The sequence below is a fragment of the Phlebotomus argentipes genome, unplaced genomic scaffold (genome assembly GCF_947086385.1).
Source record: "Phlebotomus argentipes unplaced genomic scaffold, Phlebotomus argentipes genome assembly contig_15, whole genome shotgun sequence".
Lineage (NCBI taxonomy): Eukaryota > Metazoa > Arthropoda > Insecta > Diptera > Psychodidae > Phlebotomus > Phlebotomus argentipes.
Genome location: NW_026776181.1, coordinates 3,760,879 through 3,780,473, shown reverse-complemented (window position 1 = coordinate 3,780,473; position 19,595 = coordinate 3,760,879). Strand labels below are relative to the sequence as shown.

Here is a 19,595-nt window from a genome sequence, read left to right as displayed (position 1 = left end):
AAAGCTTCGCCGTCCAGTCCGCAGACATGTCTGGTGAAAATCCAAGGCGCGAACTGCGCCATAAATTCAAATGTTGCCCAACGGAAAGACCCACATTGTTTGCATAGTGTTGCACTTTATTTTCACAAAAAAAGAGGAATGATATCAGAAGACTTTGTATCTCACAATTCTAGACTAAAACATGAACACACACGCGCATTGTGAAATACCGCCAGTGTGTCGAAGAGAAAACAGAGGAGATAAACAGTATTTAAGTAACATTATTGATCAATTCATCCTGTGAATCACTGTCTTACAGCTTCTTCGTCCCGCCCATATCGATGGTGAGATCCTGGAGGCTGCCTTTGTACGGCGAGAGAAGAGATTTTCTCTCTGGGTCCTTGCTTTTCCTCGCCTTTGGCCGATTCATCTTGCCATACCTGCAGAAGAAGGTCGACATTAATTCCATCTTAATGGCCCTGCTTGGCATGCAAAAACTCACCTGTTGACCACACCATCGATCTCATCCATCATGCGAAGGATGGTCGTTTGGTCGGACGAGTCAATTGGGGCGATCGAAATGTCCCGCACGGCTCTGAACTTGCCGCAATTGTTCAGGTGTTCATTCTCCAGTCGGAAGAAGTTCCAGACGAAGCGCCTGAACACCTCCAGAGGAGCCGTGATCGAAGTCATCACTTCTCCGGACACAATCCTCGCCTCGCCGAGCACAAAGGCGGCCACCCAGGAGAATCGCAACACCAGATCCTCAACAATGGCGAAGTAGTAGAAAGACGTGGACGAGTAGACGATCTCCTCGCGCAGGAAGCGATTCTCACCTGCGTTCTTGTCGAAAAGGCCCCAATCCATCTTGATGTCCCACAAATAGGCGTACACTGAGGACACCGTGGCGCTGAGCAGCCACAGGATCACGTAGGGATTCTCGAAGGTGCTCTCGTACTCGGACGCATGGCGACTCTTGAGCGTGGCGAAGATCACCACGAGGAATGTGGTGGAGTACTTGCCGGCGTTCACGAGATGCGGGAAGGCCTCGCGGGAGTCGCGGTAGCGTCTAAGGCACTGTGCGAAGCGGAACCACGCCGGCAGGCAGTTGACGATCGGTCGCAAGATGTAGTCGCTGTCCATGTGATAGCGCGAATCCGCCGCCTCCAGCCAATTGCCGTTCGTGATGTAGAAGCAGATGAGAAACTGGAAGTCCAGCAGTGCGATGACGAGCGAGTTGAGCTGATCCGCCAGCCAGAAGTCGGCGAAGCCCACGTGGAAGAACGGCGCCGCCACCATGCGGCCGATCTTGCGCAGCAGCCAAAAGCGCGCCTCGGGACGGAAGATCTTGAAGGGATTGCAGAGGAAGATGAGCATGATGAGGGACAGCGCGAGGGGGTTCACGAAGGCGGGGATGCTGAGGCTGGGACTGTACAGGAAGCTGAGCATGCTGAGTGTCCACACCACGCCGAAGATCGCCGCCAGCTCCATGAGGTGCTGCTCTGACAGGTGGTTTCGCGGATCGAGCTCGAAGATGAGGACGTGATTGACGCCCGAAGAGCGCCAGCCGTAGATGTTGATGCCGATGAGGAAGAGGAACTCGATGAGCAGCAGCGGCCCGCGGTACAGCCGGAAGGCCACCTTCAGGCTGTCGCCCGCGGACTCGTGGAAGATGGCCGAGAGGACGACAGTGATGAATAATACTATGAAACCGCCCGAAAACAGGCCGACCTGCAATGAGAAAAACCCCGTGAATCACGCGAAAGAGTGCACGGGACGCGGCGCACCTTGAAGGTGATCCATGGGCTCTGCTGCTCCCCCAGCGGCGGCACCCGGAGGCGCTTCATGGCTCGCTGTCGGTCTCCGCCTTCGAGCTCGTGCGTGACCAGCGACTCTGTCTCGTTGATAATGCGATCGATGTCCTTGTTCGTGTAGAAGTGCGACGTCTCCACATGCTCCTGCCGCCACTTGGCGCCGCGATCCGTGGCGAGGAGCTTGTCGTGCTTCTTGAGGATCTTCCGGAAGCCCGTGTGATTGAGCTCGCAGAAGTTCTGCAGCAGAATCACACTCAGATAGAATTCACTGAAGGCCAGTCGCAACTCTTGCGCTTTCCGGTACGGAATATCTGTGTACTTGTTCATGGAAGACTTCTTGGACTTGCCCTTCTGGCTCTCCTCCTGGCATCGCTTCAGCTCCGTGGACAGCGCGGCGAACTTCCGCGTGGACTCGGCGAGCTTCTCCGAGAAGAATGTGTTGATCTTCTTCAGCTCCTGCTCGCAGTAGTGGAAGAAAGTCTCCTCAAAGTTGCTGTAGTGGCGCTTCCGGATGTCCTCCTCCACCGTCTCGGCGGACGGCGCCTCCTCCAGGGCTGTGTACAGCATCGCCTTCATCTCCTCGTAGCTGATGTACTGCTTCCGCCATTCTGGCGTGATGTGGGCGGACAAGTGCTCGGCGAACTTCATGCTGCCCCACTAGACAGGCGTGTCCGTGCGCGCCTGCAAAGTGTGCCCCCGGGGCAGAGAACAGAGAGTCTGTGACAGCGACGGTGCTGGCGCCAGGAACTGCCCACCACTGGAAGCCCACTCGGAGCCTCTGTCTAACCTAGAAACGCTCACGCACGCAAAACCCACTGAAACATCCTGAGATTCACGCTCTATCACACGCCACTTTGAGCACCATCAGTTGCTGATCACTTCCTTGGGGCCTCGGGAGCCGCGAGAAGGGGGGAAAAGGTCGCAAATTAAAAGATAAAAACGACAACAAAAATTTCCGTGAGAAAATAAAAGAGTCGAGATTTCAAACTGACAGCTGACCTGTCGTGAAGCATTGGCCACTTGTGGGCAATGAGATTCTCGCGTTGACCATTGGCATATTGCTTGGAAATTTTTAGAGTTCGGAACTCTAATTCCAGCTTACTTGTGAATGATCAGACACTGAAATACTCCAAAATCGGCTAAAAAGCGTTCATTAAGCGATATTTTGATGGAATATGACGAAAATAAAGACACTTTTTTCTTAAATAAAATCTCTCACAAATATTAAACTTTAAGCGCATTTCAGTACTGAATAGGAAAAGAATTTGCTTCTCAATTTTATGCAAAGCAGAAACGGCAACAATATTCGTGATTCTGAACGAGCGGCGCTGTGAAAAAATCCATCAGCTGATGGGAGTGTTTATGCGGAAATCCGCGAGGGGGTGCAGCTGATGATGCGGGCGCAAAAAATTGCGATTTCGCCAATAAAACAATTCACTTTATGTGTTGATTTGAAGTAGATAAAATACAATATGAAGTGAGTATTCCAGCCACATATTCGGTGGGTTTCCAGGTGAGCCACCAAGATATTTACCCACCTTCTTCACTTTTTGCCACGAATTCGGGGGGAAAACCGGTTGCTGCGGTGGACTTCCTGGGGATTTCCCACCAAAACCACACTCGGCGCTTAACCACACTTTCCTCCACTGGTCCGGAGATGTGCGCTCTTTTTGCCTGTCGCGGGGCAAATGAGAGTGGCAGAGGTGCTAATGATTGCTTTTATAGGCGCACTTTGTGTATCTGTAAGAATGTTTCTGGTGCTGACGATGCGCCACCATGTTTCGTGTGCTCTCTGGCCCTGATATCGCTAACCAAATTGGTGGAGAACAAATATTTAATGCAATTAGGCATTATCGCGGGCTTTTATTCCGCTCGCGCGGCGCAGTATTTACAGAGACAGTGGAAGAAGTGGACTTTGGCGGCACAGATTCACTCCTTGTCCTCATCCTGGCCGAAGAAGATGTGCTGATTGATCTTCTTCTTGATCTTCTCCCGGCCACGCTTGGGTTTCTCCACTTTCACCACTTTCTTAATCTTGGCATCTCTGTCGTCGGCGATCTTGCGCCAGTACAGCTCCTCTGCGTCTCCGGACAGGATGCTAGCCACTCTCTCTGGATCTGTGTAGCGCTTCACGAGATCCTCGGCGGATTCTGGCGTATCCACGCGAATGTAGGCCAATATTGAGCCCTCCTTCACGTCCACGTACTTCACAAATTCGTACTGTCGCAGCTCAGCCTTGAAGTCCTTCACATCCACGAGCGCCTCAGCCAGTTTCACCTCCACAATCACACCCTTCGTCATGGAGATTCCCGTGCTGGGCGCTGGCTTCGACTCTCCGTAGAAATTCATGCTTCCCGGCGACTTGGAGAGCGTCAAAGTGGGCGACTTGGCAACATTTCGATGCCCATTGAAGCCTTGCAGCGCGACTTTCGCCTCCTTGAATCTCTCGCGCTGCAGATTGAGGTATTTATTCCGCAGTCTCTTCCACTCCTTCTTCGTCATGATCTTCAGGTCAAAGATTGAGTCTCTCTCCGCCGAGGAGTTCTTCTTTGACTTGTGCCTCTTCCGCCGATGAGTCTTCCTCTCATCCGTCGCCACAGCGTCATCGGCTTTCTCCTCTTCTTGGGCACTTTCTGGCTCTGTGTCTTCCTTCTTTGTCTTCTCCTCCGCTTCGCACTGTTCCACTTTCAGTCTCTTGGCCGGCGGTTCACTTCTCTCCTCCTCGCCACTCTCCTCAGTCTCCTCGTCCGCCTTCAGCGCATCTTTGCCTTCTTCCTGGGGCTTCTCCTGCTGCTCCTGGTTGAACGACACGACACTCTGCAGCACCGCCGGATCCATTTCAGAGCTCAGCACTCCGCCGAACTTCTGGAAGGCCTTCAGAGTCTTCTCCACTGCGGAAGTGCCGTCAAACTCCACAAATCCAAACTGCTTGATCCTCTTTGTGGCCGAATACTTGGGCAGCGAAACATAAACCACACTTCCATAGCCTCCAAAGGTGGTCTTCATCCACTCATGATCAGCCTTGGCAGGCAATCCCTCCACGTAAATCGTACACTCGTCAGAGTTGATCTTCCAATTGATCTTTGTCCGTCTGCGCACCTTTTTCTCATCCTCAGACAACTGCAGCATCTGAGACTTCGCCAGCGCCTTTGCAATGTCCTTCGCGCACTCTGTCAGCTGCTTCATCCGGTTGAAGCTGAGAAAGATCTCGAGGGGAACATCTGCAAAGGCAAATCATTCAGGAAAAGCTACCGGGAAGAGGTAAATTATGGGAAAACTCACAAGGATCCTCGTTCACCAATTGTCCCAAAAAGCGGTCTTTCGTGATGTTAGCGTCGCTGAAGTAGAATTCCATTTGCTTCCGGATGTTATTGTACATCAACTTCTTTCGGGATCTCGCACGCTTCGTAGTGTTGGATTTCTCTTCCTCCATTGTCAGGAAAAACCACTATTTTCACCGGGAAAACGATTCTCATACACCACAAAACAAACGCATTCGATTTGACACTGAGAGATGTGAGCTGAAGCAAAATTTAACGGCGGGCGACGTAATTTCGAATTTCTTCCGCGCGTTCGAAAACTGGTGTGATTTTCGAATTTTTAGGCGCGAATGGAGATTTTCAAGCCAAGATCCTTGATTGAAGAGACATTTGTTCTGCTATTCAAAAAATATATATTTCTCTTGTTACAAATTAATTCACATTTTAATAACTTCGATTTATATTTAAAGTTAATGAGTAATTCAAAGCGACGACTCTAGAATTTGGTCAAATCATAGGAATTCGAGGGCTGTGTCTTCGCGGAGGTCCTTTGGACTCATTGAGGTGATGCCGCTGCAAAGCGCCTTGTTGCGCAAGTTGGTGTCATTCGACAGGAGAATGACGCGATTGCTCTTCTCCTTCATCTGCAGGCAGCAATTGATGATGGAGTCGTCGGCGGAGAAGGCGTGAATGAGGAGTTCATTCTCATGGACTGCACTCTGTCCCTTCACTTGCGGATGGCGCGCCTCGAGCTTCTCGTTGATGAACTTGATGGCTCTGACGCAGTGGATCTCTGTGGCGGCGGTGCGGTGCTTGATGTTGTCCAGCTCCTGAAGGACAATGTAGGGAATCAGGAGAATGGCGTGTCCAGCAGTCGCGAAGTGCATATTGATGATGTTCTCCAGAAAGATGAGGTTGTGGCAGAAGACATTTGTGTCTACAACGACATAAAATGATCTGCTCAAGTCTTTCCTCTCGCTCTTGACGCCCCGATCGGGAATCCTGGAGCTTTCGGGTTCCTTGTCTTCCTTGTAATCGATTATCAGGCGATTGTCACTTGTGAAATTCACAGATACTCGATATTCCGTGTCGTTCGGTGAGGTTTTGGGCGGTTGAATCACATTTGGCGGGATCTCCGGCCTCTCAGGCGGCGAGAGAGGAACCTGGGCAGAGGTAGCAGTGGATGTACATGCTGGTCTAACCATTGGCCTCCTCAGTCTCTCATTCAGTGATCTGTGGGCTCTCAACTTTGGCCTTTTAGGACTTTCCGGAAGAGCTTTCGCAACAGCTCGTTTCTTCTGGGGCACTTCCTTCGATTCCTCTTCCTCAGCTCGTCTCTTTGGCGCCTGCCGTGCAGGAGCGGGAGTTAACTTGAGACGCCCCTGGACAGATGGTGGCGTCTTGGCTCTGACCACGTGCTTCTCAGGTGCGCATTTCTGGTCTGCCTTGAGTGCAGTTTGCAGACGTTTTAGCCTGTCTTGAGCGGGTGTTCTGCTCATCCGGGCATCGACTTTGGGCACGGACGGAGCGGCGTAGGCCTTGAATATGCGATCGTGGTCTATTTGAGGCACTGATATTGGAGAGATGGGCTTTTCAGCTGAATCAGCTGATTTACTATCTCTGGTTTTCATCCATTGCCAGTCCATCCTCAGTGTTTATCTGGTGGATTTGAACAGGAAGGGATTAAATTTTCGGCTAGATTTCGCTGTAGATTGCATACTTACGATAATGTACATAGTTTGTATGTACAGATTACTTGAATTCTGCACGTCTTTTTAGCAAAAAATAGATTTTTCGAGAGCTCTCTGCTTACAAAACTCTGGCATTCTTCAGAATGACAATTACACTGTTAAGCTAGGCGTGATATTCTTTCCGGAGAACTTATTTTCAGTTCGAATAATCTTATCAGTCAATTGAACGGAATATAGAGCTTAATCAGAAGCTTATTGCAATGATCAACTTGTATTCAGTGTAATTATTCATTTCCTATTCTAGAAAAGATCTTTCCTTCATTTTTCCGAATCTTTTCGCCCATAGAATGTCTTTTTCCGAGAGAGGCGCTGCAATCGTCCTGTGTGGTGCGTGGAAATGGCGCGAAAATTGCCATGTCAAGATCATATGTTTTTGTTGATGTTTGCTCACCTGTAGAGATTCTCATTGCGTCCCAGTTTTCTCCTCCTCCTCCTATCCACATTCCAGCACTTGTCCTGCGTCGCTGCGAGACTGACTCGACCGGCTGATATGTTGCGAAATTGGCGAAGAGGTGCAAAATCATGCCGACTTTCAGATAGCAAGGTAAATGATAGAGATATCGCGCCTGAGGGCATTTCTGCTGGCCAGATGGTGGGGGAGATAGGTGCTGATTAGGTCACTTGTCGACGTGGTGGGAGCCCATTAGGCGGAGGTGCCCTTAAAAGAGCTGCGAAGTAGATGAAAATCCAGTCAGTTTGCCTTTGCCTCGTCATCAGATCACGTGGCCTGACAGGGTCAAATTTGATAGTTGCACACACTCGCAGAGTCAGTGAGTGGAGAATTGCTGGGCGGCGGTGTCTCTGGATGTTGCTGGTTGTGAGATTCTGAACGACAGCACTTGCTTCTCGCGCGTGTCTCAGAGTTCCAAGACAGAGTGTGTTGCGTGTTTGTGATAGAAATGGAAGTGATATCGAACCTTCTGCAGCCCTATAAGGGCATCGTGAGTGCGGCAGCAGGAATTGCTACGACTGCGCAATTTTTTAGTGGTGCTTTTGTCTGCAATGATATCAGGAAGGCGGGAAGTGCCGAGAAGTTCCCCTTCCTGCCCTTTATCGGCGGAACAGTGTTGTGAGTTGTCCGCGGGACGCGGAGTGGCGGCCAGAGGATGAGTGTCTCTCTCTTGTCTGTTTCAGCGGAGTCCTGGGTCTGCAGTACGGCGTGATTCTGCGGGATGACACGATGATTCCGGTGAACTTAGCCGGTCTGGCCTTGAGCATCATCTACGTGTGCTTCTTCTACAACTACACGCCGAATCATCTGAAGGGGCGCGTGTGGGCGCAGATGGGCATCGCCGGCGCCTTCTCGGCCGCCGTGGTGGCGTACGCCCAGTGGGAGGACGAGAATCTGGTGGAGACGCGATTCGGCCTCATTCTCACCGCCGTGATGGTGTACATGATTTCCGCGCCGCTTTTTGATCTCGGCACAATCATTCGCAATCAGAGCGTCGAGGGTCTCCCGTTTCCCATCATCTTCTCCGGCACGGTGGTGTCCTTCCTGTGGCTGCTGCACGGCTTCATCATCCTCAACACCATCGTCGTGGTGCAGAACCTCTTCTTCTTCACGCTGAGCGCCATCCAGCTCTCCCTGTTCGCCATCTATCCATCCAAGCCGACGGACAAAGCCAAGAAGGCGCAGTAGAATGCGACGACGTCGATTCCAGAGACAATAACTCGACCAATCCAGCAGCACTTGTCGTACGTGCACTTTGCCCTTGACCCTCACTCTCCACACGGGACGCTTATTGATTTTCCTCTTCCCTGTGACCATGATTGCAGCGGAAAGGCCAGTGATTGCGCTCAAAGCAGTGGTGCTGACGGAATAGTTGTTTCGAAAACTATCCTTTCAATTTACTGAATTTGCTCTGAAGGTAGTTTGGGATTTTATATCCAGAAATCAAATTGATTTTATTAGAGTAAAATAATTGAAATCGGCAATGAGATTTACACTAAAATTGCCATGTTTCATATATTTTTCCACAGAAACTCACACATTGACGGTGTTTCACATAAATCAGAACACCGTTCCAGAAAAGGGCAATTTTAGCATAATTCTTTTGCTCATTGTGCCAAAATTTATGTGTAAATCAAGAAATTAAGTCTTCCAATTCGTTACATTTGTTGATACGATTAAGACCATATAAGTAGCGTTGAAAGAATTGCATACTGAAGGTGATCTTTGAGCAAATTTTTCAAAGGATTAGTTGAGATATTGAAATTTGTGACATTTTTCTTCGCCTTCCAGTTGCAACTGGTAGATTAACTTAATAAGTCATTCCTTCGTTTGTGTGCCTTGAGATAATGTGAATTTATTGTGATGCTGCCCGTGAAGTTTTCTTATCACACAGCGTGTGATATTTGCAATTTTTTAAGTTGAGAGTGTAACAAAAGGGCCGTAAATGTGTCGCAATAAACTATATGTATTCCTTAATCCCGAAAATCATGTGCAAATACGACAAATTGCTGAGGAAGTCGTCGAAGTGTTCTTTTAATTAGCATGAAGGATATATTTTATATATTTTTAGGGACAATAACACATGTGAACATGTAATTTCGTCTTCCACGAGAGTGTGCAAATGCAAAAAGAGCGAGAAAAAAAGCATGCGAAGCATGCAAGAGTGAATTATTTAAAGCGGAGAAAAGGACGAGAAGAGCTGCAATTCTCTCTTAGCTTTCATGTGTGATCTATTCAACAAGTTTTACACCAAAATGACCCTGAAATAATGAAAATGTTATTGCACAATGATTCTTATTACATAATGATTCAGTGTATACGATTAACCTCTTCACTGTCTCGGTGTGTCCACTTGCTGACGAAAATACGCGAATGCAAGTGTGGTAAATTTCCGGTGGGTGGGAAAATTGCTCAATCAGCATTATTTTTTTATTCTTCTTCTTTCACAGTCCAAAATGACTGGCGAACAAGTCAAAAATGTTGCATTGTCTGATTGTATAGTTTTTATTCAATAAAAAAAAAGAGACAATTAGATGTTGAAAAACCTCAAAAAAGAGAGAGAAAAAACCTCGGAAAAAACAGACACACTGATAAGAACAAATATTTTTTTTTGTAATTGGAATGAATGCTGGAAGATTGTATTAATTTATCTGTCTGCTGACATTCATCGTTTTTCCCTTCTTCTCAATGTTGATTTTACCATCTCTTATCTTCTCCTCTATTGAATTTATTGACTATAATCTATTGTTTCTTTTTTCCTCATTTATCAAATATTTCCATTATCAGTTTTGCTTCCTAAGATGCCTTCTATTTCCTACAATTTCTCCATTACAGAGTTTAGGTAAAAAAATCACAATGTACTCTTTTTTTTTTAAATGTTTTTCTCTCTAGAAAAATAGAACCATTGTATTCCATTTATGTGTTTATTTTTATTTTTATATTTAATATATCCTTGGTTAGAATATCCTTCTGTATCTTTTCTTTTTCATTAAAAATCCTCATTCTTATGGGGGAAAGTCTTTAGCTTTTTTTTTGTTGCTTTTTGGTTTTATACTTCATAATTCACTTCAATCTCTCTCGCGATTATTGGATATGTCCATGTAAAAAATAATAAATTTCCTTCTCGGATTCCATCTCGGAAAGTTTCTTATACAAATTGAACAGTGTGAACTTAAAATGATAAAAGACTTTGTAAATTGGTAAAAATATCGTGTAGGTAGAATATTCCTCTCACTACGTCCGGCGATGGGCAGAAATTGGGGCTCAGAGCGATCCGCTGGAGTCGCCGTGGAAATGCAGGAGGTTCTCGCCAGTGTAGCTGGCCGTTGGCGAGGACGACGGAGCGTCCAGGCTGGCGCGACTCGTGGAACTGAAGCTGCTCGAGCTCATGTCGTCCATCTGGGCCAGGATGTTCTGGCTTCCGCCAGCGAAAACCTTGGAAATCGCGACGCCGTCTGCAAAGGGCGTCACAGATTAGTTAACAATTCCACATTCAATCTTTCATTGCCATGTATTAATTTAAGGGTCGTTGCAATATTACAGATTTCATATTTCAATTCATCTATGCTTGCTAACTGACAATTTACTTGGTTTTCACGTGAATTTTCCGGCTCTTGAATTGACTTCAAGCGCCAACGTTTGAACAGTTTCAAGTCTCGTAGAAAATAAACTCCCCACTTTCGTGAATGTTACGAATTCATAACTTTGACAGCTTTTTCAAAATGATATGAAAGTAAAGTTGCAAAGACTCCTTAGAATTATGATGAAATAATGATTTTTTTTTAACTTTAAGGGCCTAAGTGGGTTAAAATATAACCATTGGCGATTTCAAAGGGTGCTTTGAAGAAAAAACAGTGGTTTTTGCGAAAGAGAAATGAAACGTTTTTTTTTATTGTTTTTTTTTCTCCTTTTAAAGTAAATTTTATAAATACAATAAATTCTCTTAATCTTGCAATTACTGTATAGACACAATGAATCATCATCAATTTAATCTTTCATTTATTCACTCTAGTCAACTAATTTTTATATTCACTTTTTTCAAAATTTTATATGCATTTTTTTTGTCATTCACGATTTTTTTCTTTCTTTCTTTCTTATTCATCTGCAATAAACGATACAGAGACAGAAATTCAATAACGACTAATTCATCATTCTTAAGTTTATACCAAGAGCTCTCTATTTATCTCAAGTGAGTCTCAAGAGGGTTTTCATGGGACGATCTTGAGGCCTCTAATCGAAGAAATAATAAAATGATGTTAAGATTCCGATTCGAACGATATAATCTTCCTTAATAGAAACGATTTCACGAGTTAAAATGTGGTCTAGAAATGGATACAAATGTTTTGAACGTAAATAATATTTCGCTCTAAAATATAAATTATAGCAAAAATAAAATGGTTGGTAAAATTGTCCAACGAAACAACATGAAGAGGAAAAAAATGTGTATCTAAAATAGAAGGAAAAAAGATATTTTTAAATATACTTTGAGATCTTACACGATATTATACCATTTTTTTTGTGATCATTCTACACACTCCTCACCGTCTTTAACCTTAAATCTACAATTTTACAGTAATTCTTTTAATCCTTTTACAAGAAGTTCTGTCTTCACTAAGCTATGATTTTTTTGTAGTATTTTTTTTACACTGTTATTTGTCTCGTTCTACACGCAAAACTAGAGTTCTCCTTCCCTTCCTAACACGTAATGATTGTGATCTTCTTCAAAAGAATTGCTGATCCTCGTGATGTTTTTCTCTGTACAGTTTTCCCTCCTTTGCCATGTCTTATCTATTTTTCCTGCGTGACTTCTTCTTCTGCTGCTGCTTAAAATCACTTCGATTGGTCGTTGGCAGTGTTTCGGACCGCTTTGTCGACTCCTTCTCCCCATCCTCGGACGCCTTCTGCTCAGCAGCGCAGCGATCCGACATCGGAGAACCCTCACTGGCGCCTCCGCTGGCATTTATCAGCGGCTGCAGCTCCTCGTCGTGTCCGTCACTCCCCTCGCGCGCCTTCTCGCCGCCCGACGAGCTCTCAGAGTCATTCTCCGAGGAGCCACTGACCGAGAGGATTCTGTCGGTGGGATTGCTGTCGGTGAACTTCTCCTCGAAGCTGTTGTAGAAGTGATCTGACCAGAATTTGTCGGTCTCACTGCGCGCCACGTTATTATACAGTGTGGACTCCTCCTCCTGATAGCCATACATGGGCTCGAACTTGAGCTCAAAGGGCTCCAGGGGCGCCAGAGGCTCCACAAGGCGTTCGCTGTCCTCCTCGGGGAACTCCAAGTCCAACTTTGTGGTTGTCACATCGAAGAAATTGTTGACAATTTCCGGGAACTGCTCTTCCCGCTTTGTCGTCGTGGTCATGACAATTGAGTCCTTGAGCAATGTGTCCTGAATCATCTCGAAATCCTGCTTCAGCGTCTTGTACTGTGGCAGATTCTCCTCATCCTCAGGCAGCTTCACTTCATCCAGCTGAATTTCGTCGATTTTCCCCTCAATCTTCTCCTCTTCCGCCAGATTTTTCGCTACTTTTGCACCTTTCTTCACCTTCTTCGGCTTCCCCGCCGTCTTCACTGCCCGCGGAGGCTCTTCCAACTCCACAGGGGGTGGCGAGGGTTCCTTTTCCTCTTGCTTCTTCTTCTTCCCGCCACTCTTCTTCGCCACTTCCTTCTCTGGCGACTTTCGCGGCACGCTCTCCTCCATCACCGGCACAATGAGCTCCATGCCAACGGGCGCGGGAGCGTCTGGAGTCACTTCCTCCTCACTGGACGCCCGTCGCACGTCACTAATCACCGTGACGACGGGCCGAAAGAGTGCCTCGTCGCAATTCTCGTGCAAATAGTGATCCGCGAAGCTTGTGTCCATCTCGCCGGGGCACGAGATCACGGACTGCGTCACTGTGGTCACAGTTCCCAAGGGATTCACCACTTTGGCCACAGAACGCGACGCACCGCCATTTGGCGGCGGTGTAGCGTGACCCATCGCGACTGTGGACATCTCACGATGTCGCACACACGACGCTGTGGCCGATGACGAGGGACCTTGAAGAGAAAGAGAAGCCAGAGGCAGAGATTCAGTCACTTTTTCAGTCTTAATCTCCAAAATTTTTCCGCAACTAACAAAAAAACCGAAACGCTCTCTAGCTTCTAAAGCCAAACTTCCAAAAAAAAAAAAAAACAGAAGGTAAATAATAGTAAGATGTATAAAACAAGTGGTAAAAAATGTACACAGAAAATTAACTGAGTGAGAAAATTAGGTATTAAAAAGTAGTATTTTAATTAGATTTAGCCACGGCCGGTGTGCGTGATGGATAAATCTCTCTCTCTCTCAACTCTAGGCTTTAGTCTTCCTCTGGGATTTCACAGAGAGTGAAAGCATTCATGCAAATTAATTCCCATCACTTTTGCCGCGACAAACCAATCGCGAGAGGTGCGCAAATAAGTGCTAACTTCAGGACAATCTCTGCGAAACACAACCTGCCTTTGGCTTTTAATCTCTCCCCAAAGTACCACAGCTTATCAGTAAAACAAAACAACGGCAAGTGCAGAGGAAGAATTGAACAAGAATTGAGACAAAAACTGTCAATCTCGATTGTTCATCTCTCCTTCCACTTTTAGCCCTAATAAACTTCTTATCAAAAAGTGTGTGGAGCAAAATACAAACTGAGTGGAAATCCAACAAAACGGTAAATATCACTTTTCGTGGATCATTTCATTGAATTTCCCCCCAATCAGTGAAGCATCAGGACACAAGAAAAAAGCTGCTGATTCACCAGCAAATATTGCTGATCATGTCAAAATTATTGTGCGACAAAGAGAACCTTCAATTCACCTTCTTTCTCATGCATTTGCCTCTCTAATTCTTTTTTTCTGTGCAAAGTAGAGAGTGAACTTAGCAAACAGAATACTGTGATAGTGAAGTGATAATAGTGCAAATTATACTTTTTGTAAAATGGAAATAAAATGAAATTTTAATGAAGCATTGTGTTATTTACATGTGTGTGTGTGTTGGCGCTTAAAAATCATATTCTACAACATCGCAAGCACTATCAGTTGATGTGTTGTTACCTGAGGTATCTCGCGATACGTTCGGTGATTCACGCATGGCATCGGCCAGATCCTCGCGCAATTGCGACTCGCGAGGACCCAGAGAGAAGTCCGGATCCATATCATCGTGACGGAATTGATCAGCAAGACGAGGACTGGGCTCGTAACTGCCTGCAAGATCAGAAACCAGAGTCAGTCACGTCAATCATTCCGCGCTGAGCAAAGCGTCAATCTCACTGTAGGATCCGGATTCGATGAGAACGGGCACAATGGGGCGCCCCGTGGTGGTGATTGGCATATTCATGGGGTTGGAGCGCGCCGGCAGGGCGCCACTGGCCGTGGCGATGCCCACCTCCACAGACTCCGCATCGATGTGACTCAGGGACGAGCCGCTGGGCGTGTTGTACGTCTTGAAGATGAACTGCGGCCCCATCCAGAGTCGCCTGTGCGGCCCCGCGTGCGTGATGATCTCCACCTGCGCCAGCCAGCGATCATCCCTCTCCCCCTCCCGCGCATCCTCGCAGTTCTCCGCCTCGAACACGCGATCGCGCAACAGCCAACTGTCCGACGGCAGCGGCGGCTGAATCTCCGTGAGAGAGTCCGCCGTCCGCAGGAGATTCCACTGCGCCTTCGCCTCCACGTCCAGCTCAATTGGCGTGTCATCGCTCACTCTCTCCTTGGCAACGCCTGCAAAACACAAAATTTTTGGCAAATTCCTCAATCTGTCACTAAATATTTAGAGAGCTAAAAATACACAATGTGTGACGACACGCTCTCGTGCCGATGGATTAAAATAAGAGTGTAAATGAGACTTTAGAGGCACAACGACATTGTTCTCCGCTTACAATATTGCACACTTTTGCCTCACTTTATTTTTAATGGGATTTAAATTTATTTGATGAGTGTGTGTTTCAACCATGTTGACAAACACGACCTCTTGAAGTGACTCAGTTTGGCTGAATAACATTGAATTACACTTCATTGATTAAATGAATTTTCCACATGTACGAAAAATGGGAGATTCAGTTCATGTCCTTAAGAGTCGATCCTATCTGGAGTTTTATTTGAGTGCAAACTACTGGAATAGAGTCAAGGAATGAAGTCTTGTTTTCCAGCCCGATAAAGGCTAGTTTTCGGAGCATTTCTAAGGTCTGAGAAGACTTGAAATTATGCTAAAAAAAGACTTAATTTCAAATCACTTTATCAATGATTTTATCAGTGAGTGATACTCACTTGAGGTGTGCTTGGGCTCCAGGTCGTACTGAATCAACGCGCCATGTCCTGCCATGATAAAGAGCGAGTCCACGGCGCGTCTCTGCATCCTGAGCGACGGCGCTTCTCTAGCACTGCCCGGCGGATCGAGGAGCCACGCTCTGGGCCTCGCGAAAGTGGCGCACATCCGCAGTGGCTTCGAGGAGTTCCCATCATCGGACAGTGACGAGTGTCGCTGTCTGCCCTTGGCGTATTGCGCGGCTCCAGGGCCGGCGACTGTCACCAGCGATGCCGGCTGGCGAAGTTGCGTGAGCGGAAGGATGACTGTCGGGTGCGGAAAGGGCGGCAATCGGGGATTGGGATAAGCGCTGCCCGTGTGGTTGGTGCCGTGATTGGCGTCCGCGTACGAGACAGGGCTGCTCGATCGGCCGCCGTCCATGGAGAGGCCCGCCGAGCGGTGGAAGCGCGACAAGCGATTGACAACATGCGGAGAGCCGTGCGTGCGGATGCCCGCGGGCCCACCGTACGGCGTCACGGGGAACACGTGAGTGGTGCCGCGCAGGCTACTCACGGCCACCCAGCGTGAATCCAGCGAGAACACAATGTCCTGCACCTTGGCCGTCGTGTCGCCGCGATGGAGCACATAGAGATGGTGAACGGCGGCATGCGACGCCCCGCCGGGGTGCGGGTGGATGCGGAACACGTGGAAGTCATGGCCACGGCGATCGGCTGTGAGCAGCAGCATGCCCGAGGGGTCAAACTGCAGCGCCACGATGGCATCCGAGTGGGCGATAAAGTGAGCCACAATTGGATCCACTCCAGATGCCGAAATGGGGGCTCCAGTTGTGGGGCTGATGTCTTTTATAGGGTGCTGAAAGCAAAAGTGATGAGACACTTTATTCGCCATTTCTTATCAGTGTGTTCAGTAGCAAAAGTGAATTATGCAATAATTTCTTTACTTACTAACTCAACGCAAAGATATTCTAAGCGAAATTTACCACATCAAAATCACCTCCAAATACCATCATTAACCAGACATCTCATGAGTAAAACATTGCAAATCCTTTTCTTCATGTCTCTTAAGTGAAGAGCTATTTTTCCTTATTCCTTTGGATTAAACTCTTACATATTTGAATGTTAACATTCCTCAGTTTTACTGGGAATTGATCCAATTATTATCAAAAAAGCAAAACGATAGGAAAAGGTCGAGTATTTGCAATCTCACTTCTCTGCTATCTCAGCAACTTCATAAGCTTTTATGTTTCTCAAGTTAAATTAAATGCATTTTCCACAACAAAAACAAGTTTTACAGCGCGATAAGGAAAATTCCTGAGGTCATTGCAATAATGAACCATTTCACTTCTGCTTCAGGTATTTGTATAAAAAATGTTTCTTTGTTTAGGCATTTTGCAATAACACGTGTGGCTCATAATGCCTCTCAAGGTTCAAAAACAGATAATTTTTTATCTAACGCCGAGCGCATGAATCACAGGAAGTCTCTGCTTTTTTCTCTTTTTACCTTTATGTCCATGATGGTGACGACGCCCGGTTGGCGAGGATCGGAAACTGGTGTGGAGCTCCCGGATCCCGGACTGCCGGCCTGCATTTGGCCCTGGCTGCTGAAGCCCGCCGCCACGGACTCGCCCAACTCGCGCAGACCCTTCCCAAGGCTCTTGGCGGCATTGAGCATCGTGGCTGTGTAGCTGGCCACGCCGTCGCAGTCGCATCCGCCACTGCTGCGCTTCGACATGAGCCGCCGCTCGGCGTACGCCATCCAGCGCGTGCCCAGCGCCACGGGATTGGGATTGAGTCCGGGACTCGGATGGCACGTGGTCACTGTGCATCTGTCCTCAAAGTTGCGCGCATCGAACACGGCTATCCTCTCCTGGAAGGTCACCACCACGGTGGATCTGTTGGCGAGGATGTCGAGGATGGGGTTCTTGAACTTGATGCTCTTCACCACATCCCCGTCGGCCAGCGAGACGAAAGCCACCGCACAGTGGGCCGTCGTCCCGCCCGGCGGCGTTTGCGGGCTGTCGCAGAGCGCCATGATGGGCCGCTTGGAAGTGAACTGATCGCAGGGCGCGTCCGCCAGGTCTCCGTCGTCCGGCACCGGCGTGGGCAGAATGCGAAGGCATTTCACGCTGCCGTGGCGCCACGACAGCACCTCCACGGCCTCCCCATTGGCGGGAATCGCCCACACTTGCACGCCACTGCCGTAGCCCAGCGTGAGGAGCAGCGGTGGAGCGCAATCCGCCTCGAGATCCCAATCCTCGCCGAACTTCAGGTCACTCACATCGGCGTCCGTCTCAAATCGCGCCCACAGGATGGACTCCTTGCCGCCATCGCCAGGGCCACTCGCGGACGTGAGCGTGACATCGTTGATGAAGCCCGCCACGCTGTCCAGCACCGAGCGATCACACACCGCTTGCGGGGGCACCACGGCCGGGACGCTGCGAGCGCCGCGACGCGGAGACTCCGACATCTTGATGCTTCAGACAATCTGCTTGAGTCGCTTCCTGAAAACCGAACAGAGAAAAGGGTTGCAGATCAGCTCACTAGACTTCCCTTTTTGCACAAAGTGCGTCAAAAATCCCATTAATTACACGTCGCCAATGGCATCCACACACTGCACATGCACTGCGCGCGTGTGTGTGTGCAAGAGAGAGAGACCAAAGGTGCCCCCCCAGTGAAAAAAAAACTCAGGGTCGCCTCGAGAGAGTATCGTTGGCAGCCTCTCTCTCTCTCTCGTCTTTTTTTGGGAAAAATCCCGCAGAAATTCACGAGAAGTGAAATCACACTCCCGCACTCGTGGGACGAAATGCTCTCTCTCTCTCTCAATTGCGTTGAATTTTTCCTGTCCCGTTGTTTATTTCACTTGGCAAACGCAGCCCCACAATAAGAGACCAAACAGCTGAGCTGGAGACACTCACACACCTTCAGCGCGAGAGCCAAAAAGTATGACAAAACGCCAAGAGAAAAGAAACAGTCAGAGAGAGAAAGAGAGAGTCAACAGTGGCGCACCGCGGAATTGACGCAGGTGGTTGAATGCCTGCCAACCCTATGAAAGAACTGACTTTCAGGCAGTGAATGTGATGTTTTCTTGCCTGAATGTTTGGAGAAAAATTTGAAAATTGTTTTGAACGTTCAGGCACAACAAACATTCTTAAGGCCTTGATATATTACAGATATTTTCTTGGAAGATTCCGATTCGCATTGATACTTATAAGACGCTCTTATTGGTTTGTATGCGTCAACAAGCAAATATACTATCGTCATGCAGCTGCGTTATCGAGCAACCTTTGCGGAATTGTGGTTATCGCTGAAAAATTGTCACTTGTGCTTCGGTAAATTGACTGAGAAGTGTCGATTTCGACAGGGAGCGGAAGGGAGACGGAGCGATTTGGCCCCCAACTGAGCCACTCTCTCGGTTTGACATTCACTGCGATGAGAGGCAGCGAGCGCCAGCGCCACCACTGGCCGCACACACTCCCGCACACGAGAGTGACAACAGCGCGCTGAGCGAGTGTGTGTGCCATTGTTTGATAGTGTGCCCAGAGAGCGAGAGAGATGGAGTGGCGAGAGCGAAGGACAAAGGATTGGGGAATCCGCCCAAGCTAGCCAGCCAACAAAGGTGGCCCCACGGTGGCAGGGACACTGGGTGCCTCCGTTGGCGTCTCAGATACTCCGGAGAGGTGGTCAGAATGGGATTTACTCACTCTCTGGAAGGCAGCCAAACACATAACTGGGCAATTTCAGTGGATTTCAACAAACTGCGTCATCGTTTTACACAATCAACTTTTCACTTTGGCGATGAGGGCAGCCTCTCGAGTTGGCCCACTTTTTTCACACACGATCACACACTTTTCCCTTACCACCCACCACTCACGCCATCCACTTGTCGTTTCTGCGTTCTTTTCCCAGGGATTTTTGGCTGTGAAAATGCAACAAAATGTCTGTGACTGCCTTTTTCTACGCAGACGAAGACAATGTAACAAATTTTCCACTAACCTCTCTCTCTCACTCTCGCCAACTGACGTTTTACACAACAAAATCAGCTGACATATGGCGGACGGCCGCTCG

General features: G+C 47.9%; 5 protein-coding genes across 6 annotated transcripts; 1 reads left to right on the top strand and 4 right to left on the bottom strand.

Moving 5' to 3' along the window:
• Positions 1 to 101: 101 nt before the first annotated feature.
• On the bottom strand, positions 102 to 3,444 carry LOC132261718 (solute carrier family 53 member 1). 2 transcript variants are annotated; one of them, XM_059760652.1, is made up of 4 exons: positions 3,332 to 3,444; positions 1,767 to 2,474; positions 482 to 1,710; positions 102 to 419 (listed from the first exon to the last, which is right to left on the bottom strand). In XM_059760652.1, the coding sequence occupies exons 2-4, from the start codon at positions 2,439 to 2,441 to the stop codon at positions 293 to 295; spliced, it is 2,031 nt and encodes a 676-aa protein (XP_059616635.1). In that variant the 5' UTR covers positions 2,442 to 2,474; positions 3,332 to 3,444; the 3' UTR covers positions 102 to 292. The 2 variants fall into 2 exon arrangements, with proteins under 2 accessions (XP_059616635.1, XP_059616634.1); XM_059760651.1 differs by lacking the exon at positions 3,332 to 3,444 and having other exon boundaries at positions 1,767 to 2,789.
• A 268-nt stretch (positions 3,445 to 3,712) lies between these two features.
• Positions 3,713 to 5,407, bottom strand: LOC132261719 (la-related protein 7). The gene is made up of 2 exons (XM_059760653.1): positions 5,076 to 5,407; positions 3,713 to 5,014 (listed from the first exon to the last, which is right to left on the bottom strand). Exons 1-2 carry the CDS (start codon positions 5,224 to 5,226, stop codon positions 3,723 to 3,725), a joined length of 1,443 nt encoding a protein of 480 aa, XP_059616636.1. The 5' UTR covers positions 5,227 to 5,407; the 3' UTR covers positions 3,713 to 3,722.
• Positions 5,408 to 5,452: 45 nt separating this feature from the next.
• On the bottom strand, positions 5,453 to 7,345 carry LOC132263272 (uncharacterized). Its single transcript, XM_059762945.1, has 3 exons — positions 7,196 to 7,345; positions 6,778 to 7,124; positions 5,453 to 6,712 (listed from the first exon to the last, which is right to left on the bottom strand). Exon 3 carries the CDS (start codon positions 6,697 to 6,699, stop codon positions 5,566 to 5,568), a length of 1,134 nt encoding a protein of 377 aa, XP_059618928.1. The 5' UTR covers positions 6,700 to 6,712; positions 6,778 to 7,124; positions 7,196 to 7,345; the 3' UTR covers positions 5,453 to 5,565.
• Positions 7,346 to 7,359: 14 nt separating this feature from the next.
• Positions 7,360 to 10,521, top strand: LOC132263273 (sugar transporter SWEET1). The gene is made up of 3 exons (XM_059762946.1): positions 7,360 to 7,873; positions 7,939 to 8,499; positions 9,327 to 10,521. The coding sequence occupies exons 1-2, from the start codon at positions 7,704 to 7,706 to the stop codon at positions 8,441 to 8,443; spliced, it is 675 nt and encodes a 224-aa protein (XP_059618929.1). The 5' UTR covers positions 7,360 to 7,703; the 3' UTR covers positions 8,444 to 8,499; positions 9,327 to 10,521.
• Positions 10,522 to 11,113: 592 nt separating this feature from the next.
• LOC132263271 (breast carcinoma-amplified sequence 3 homolog) lies at positions 11,114 to 19,558 on the bottom strand. Its single transcript, XM_059762944.1, has 6 exons — positions 19,232 to 19,558; positions 17,032 to 18,031; positions 15,534 to 16,383; positions 14,538 to 14,987; positions 14,322 to 14,471; positions 11,114 to 13,295 (listed from the first exon to the last, which is right to left on the bottom strand). The coding sequence occupies exons 2-6, from the start codon at positions 17,995 to 17,997 to the stop codon at positions 12,040 to 12,042; spliced, it is 3,672 nt and encodes a 1,223-aa protein (XP_059618927.1). The 5' UTR covers positions 17,998 to 18,031; positions 19,232 to 19,558; the 3' UTR covers positions 11,114 to 12,039.
• Between the last annotated feature and the right edge of the window lie 37 nt (positions 19,559 to 19,595).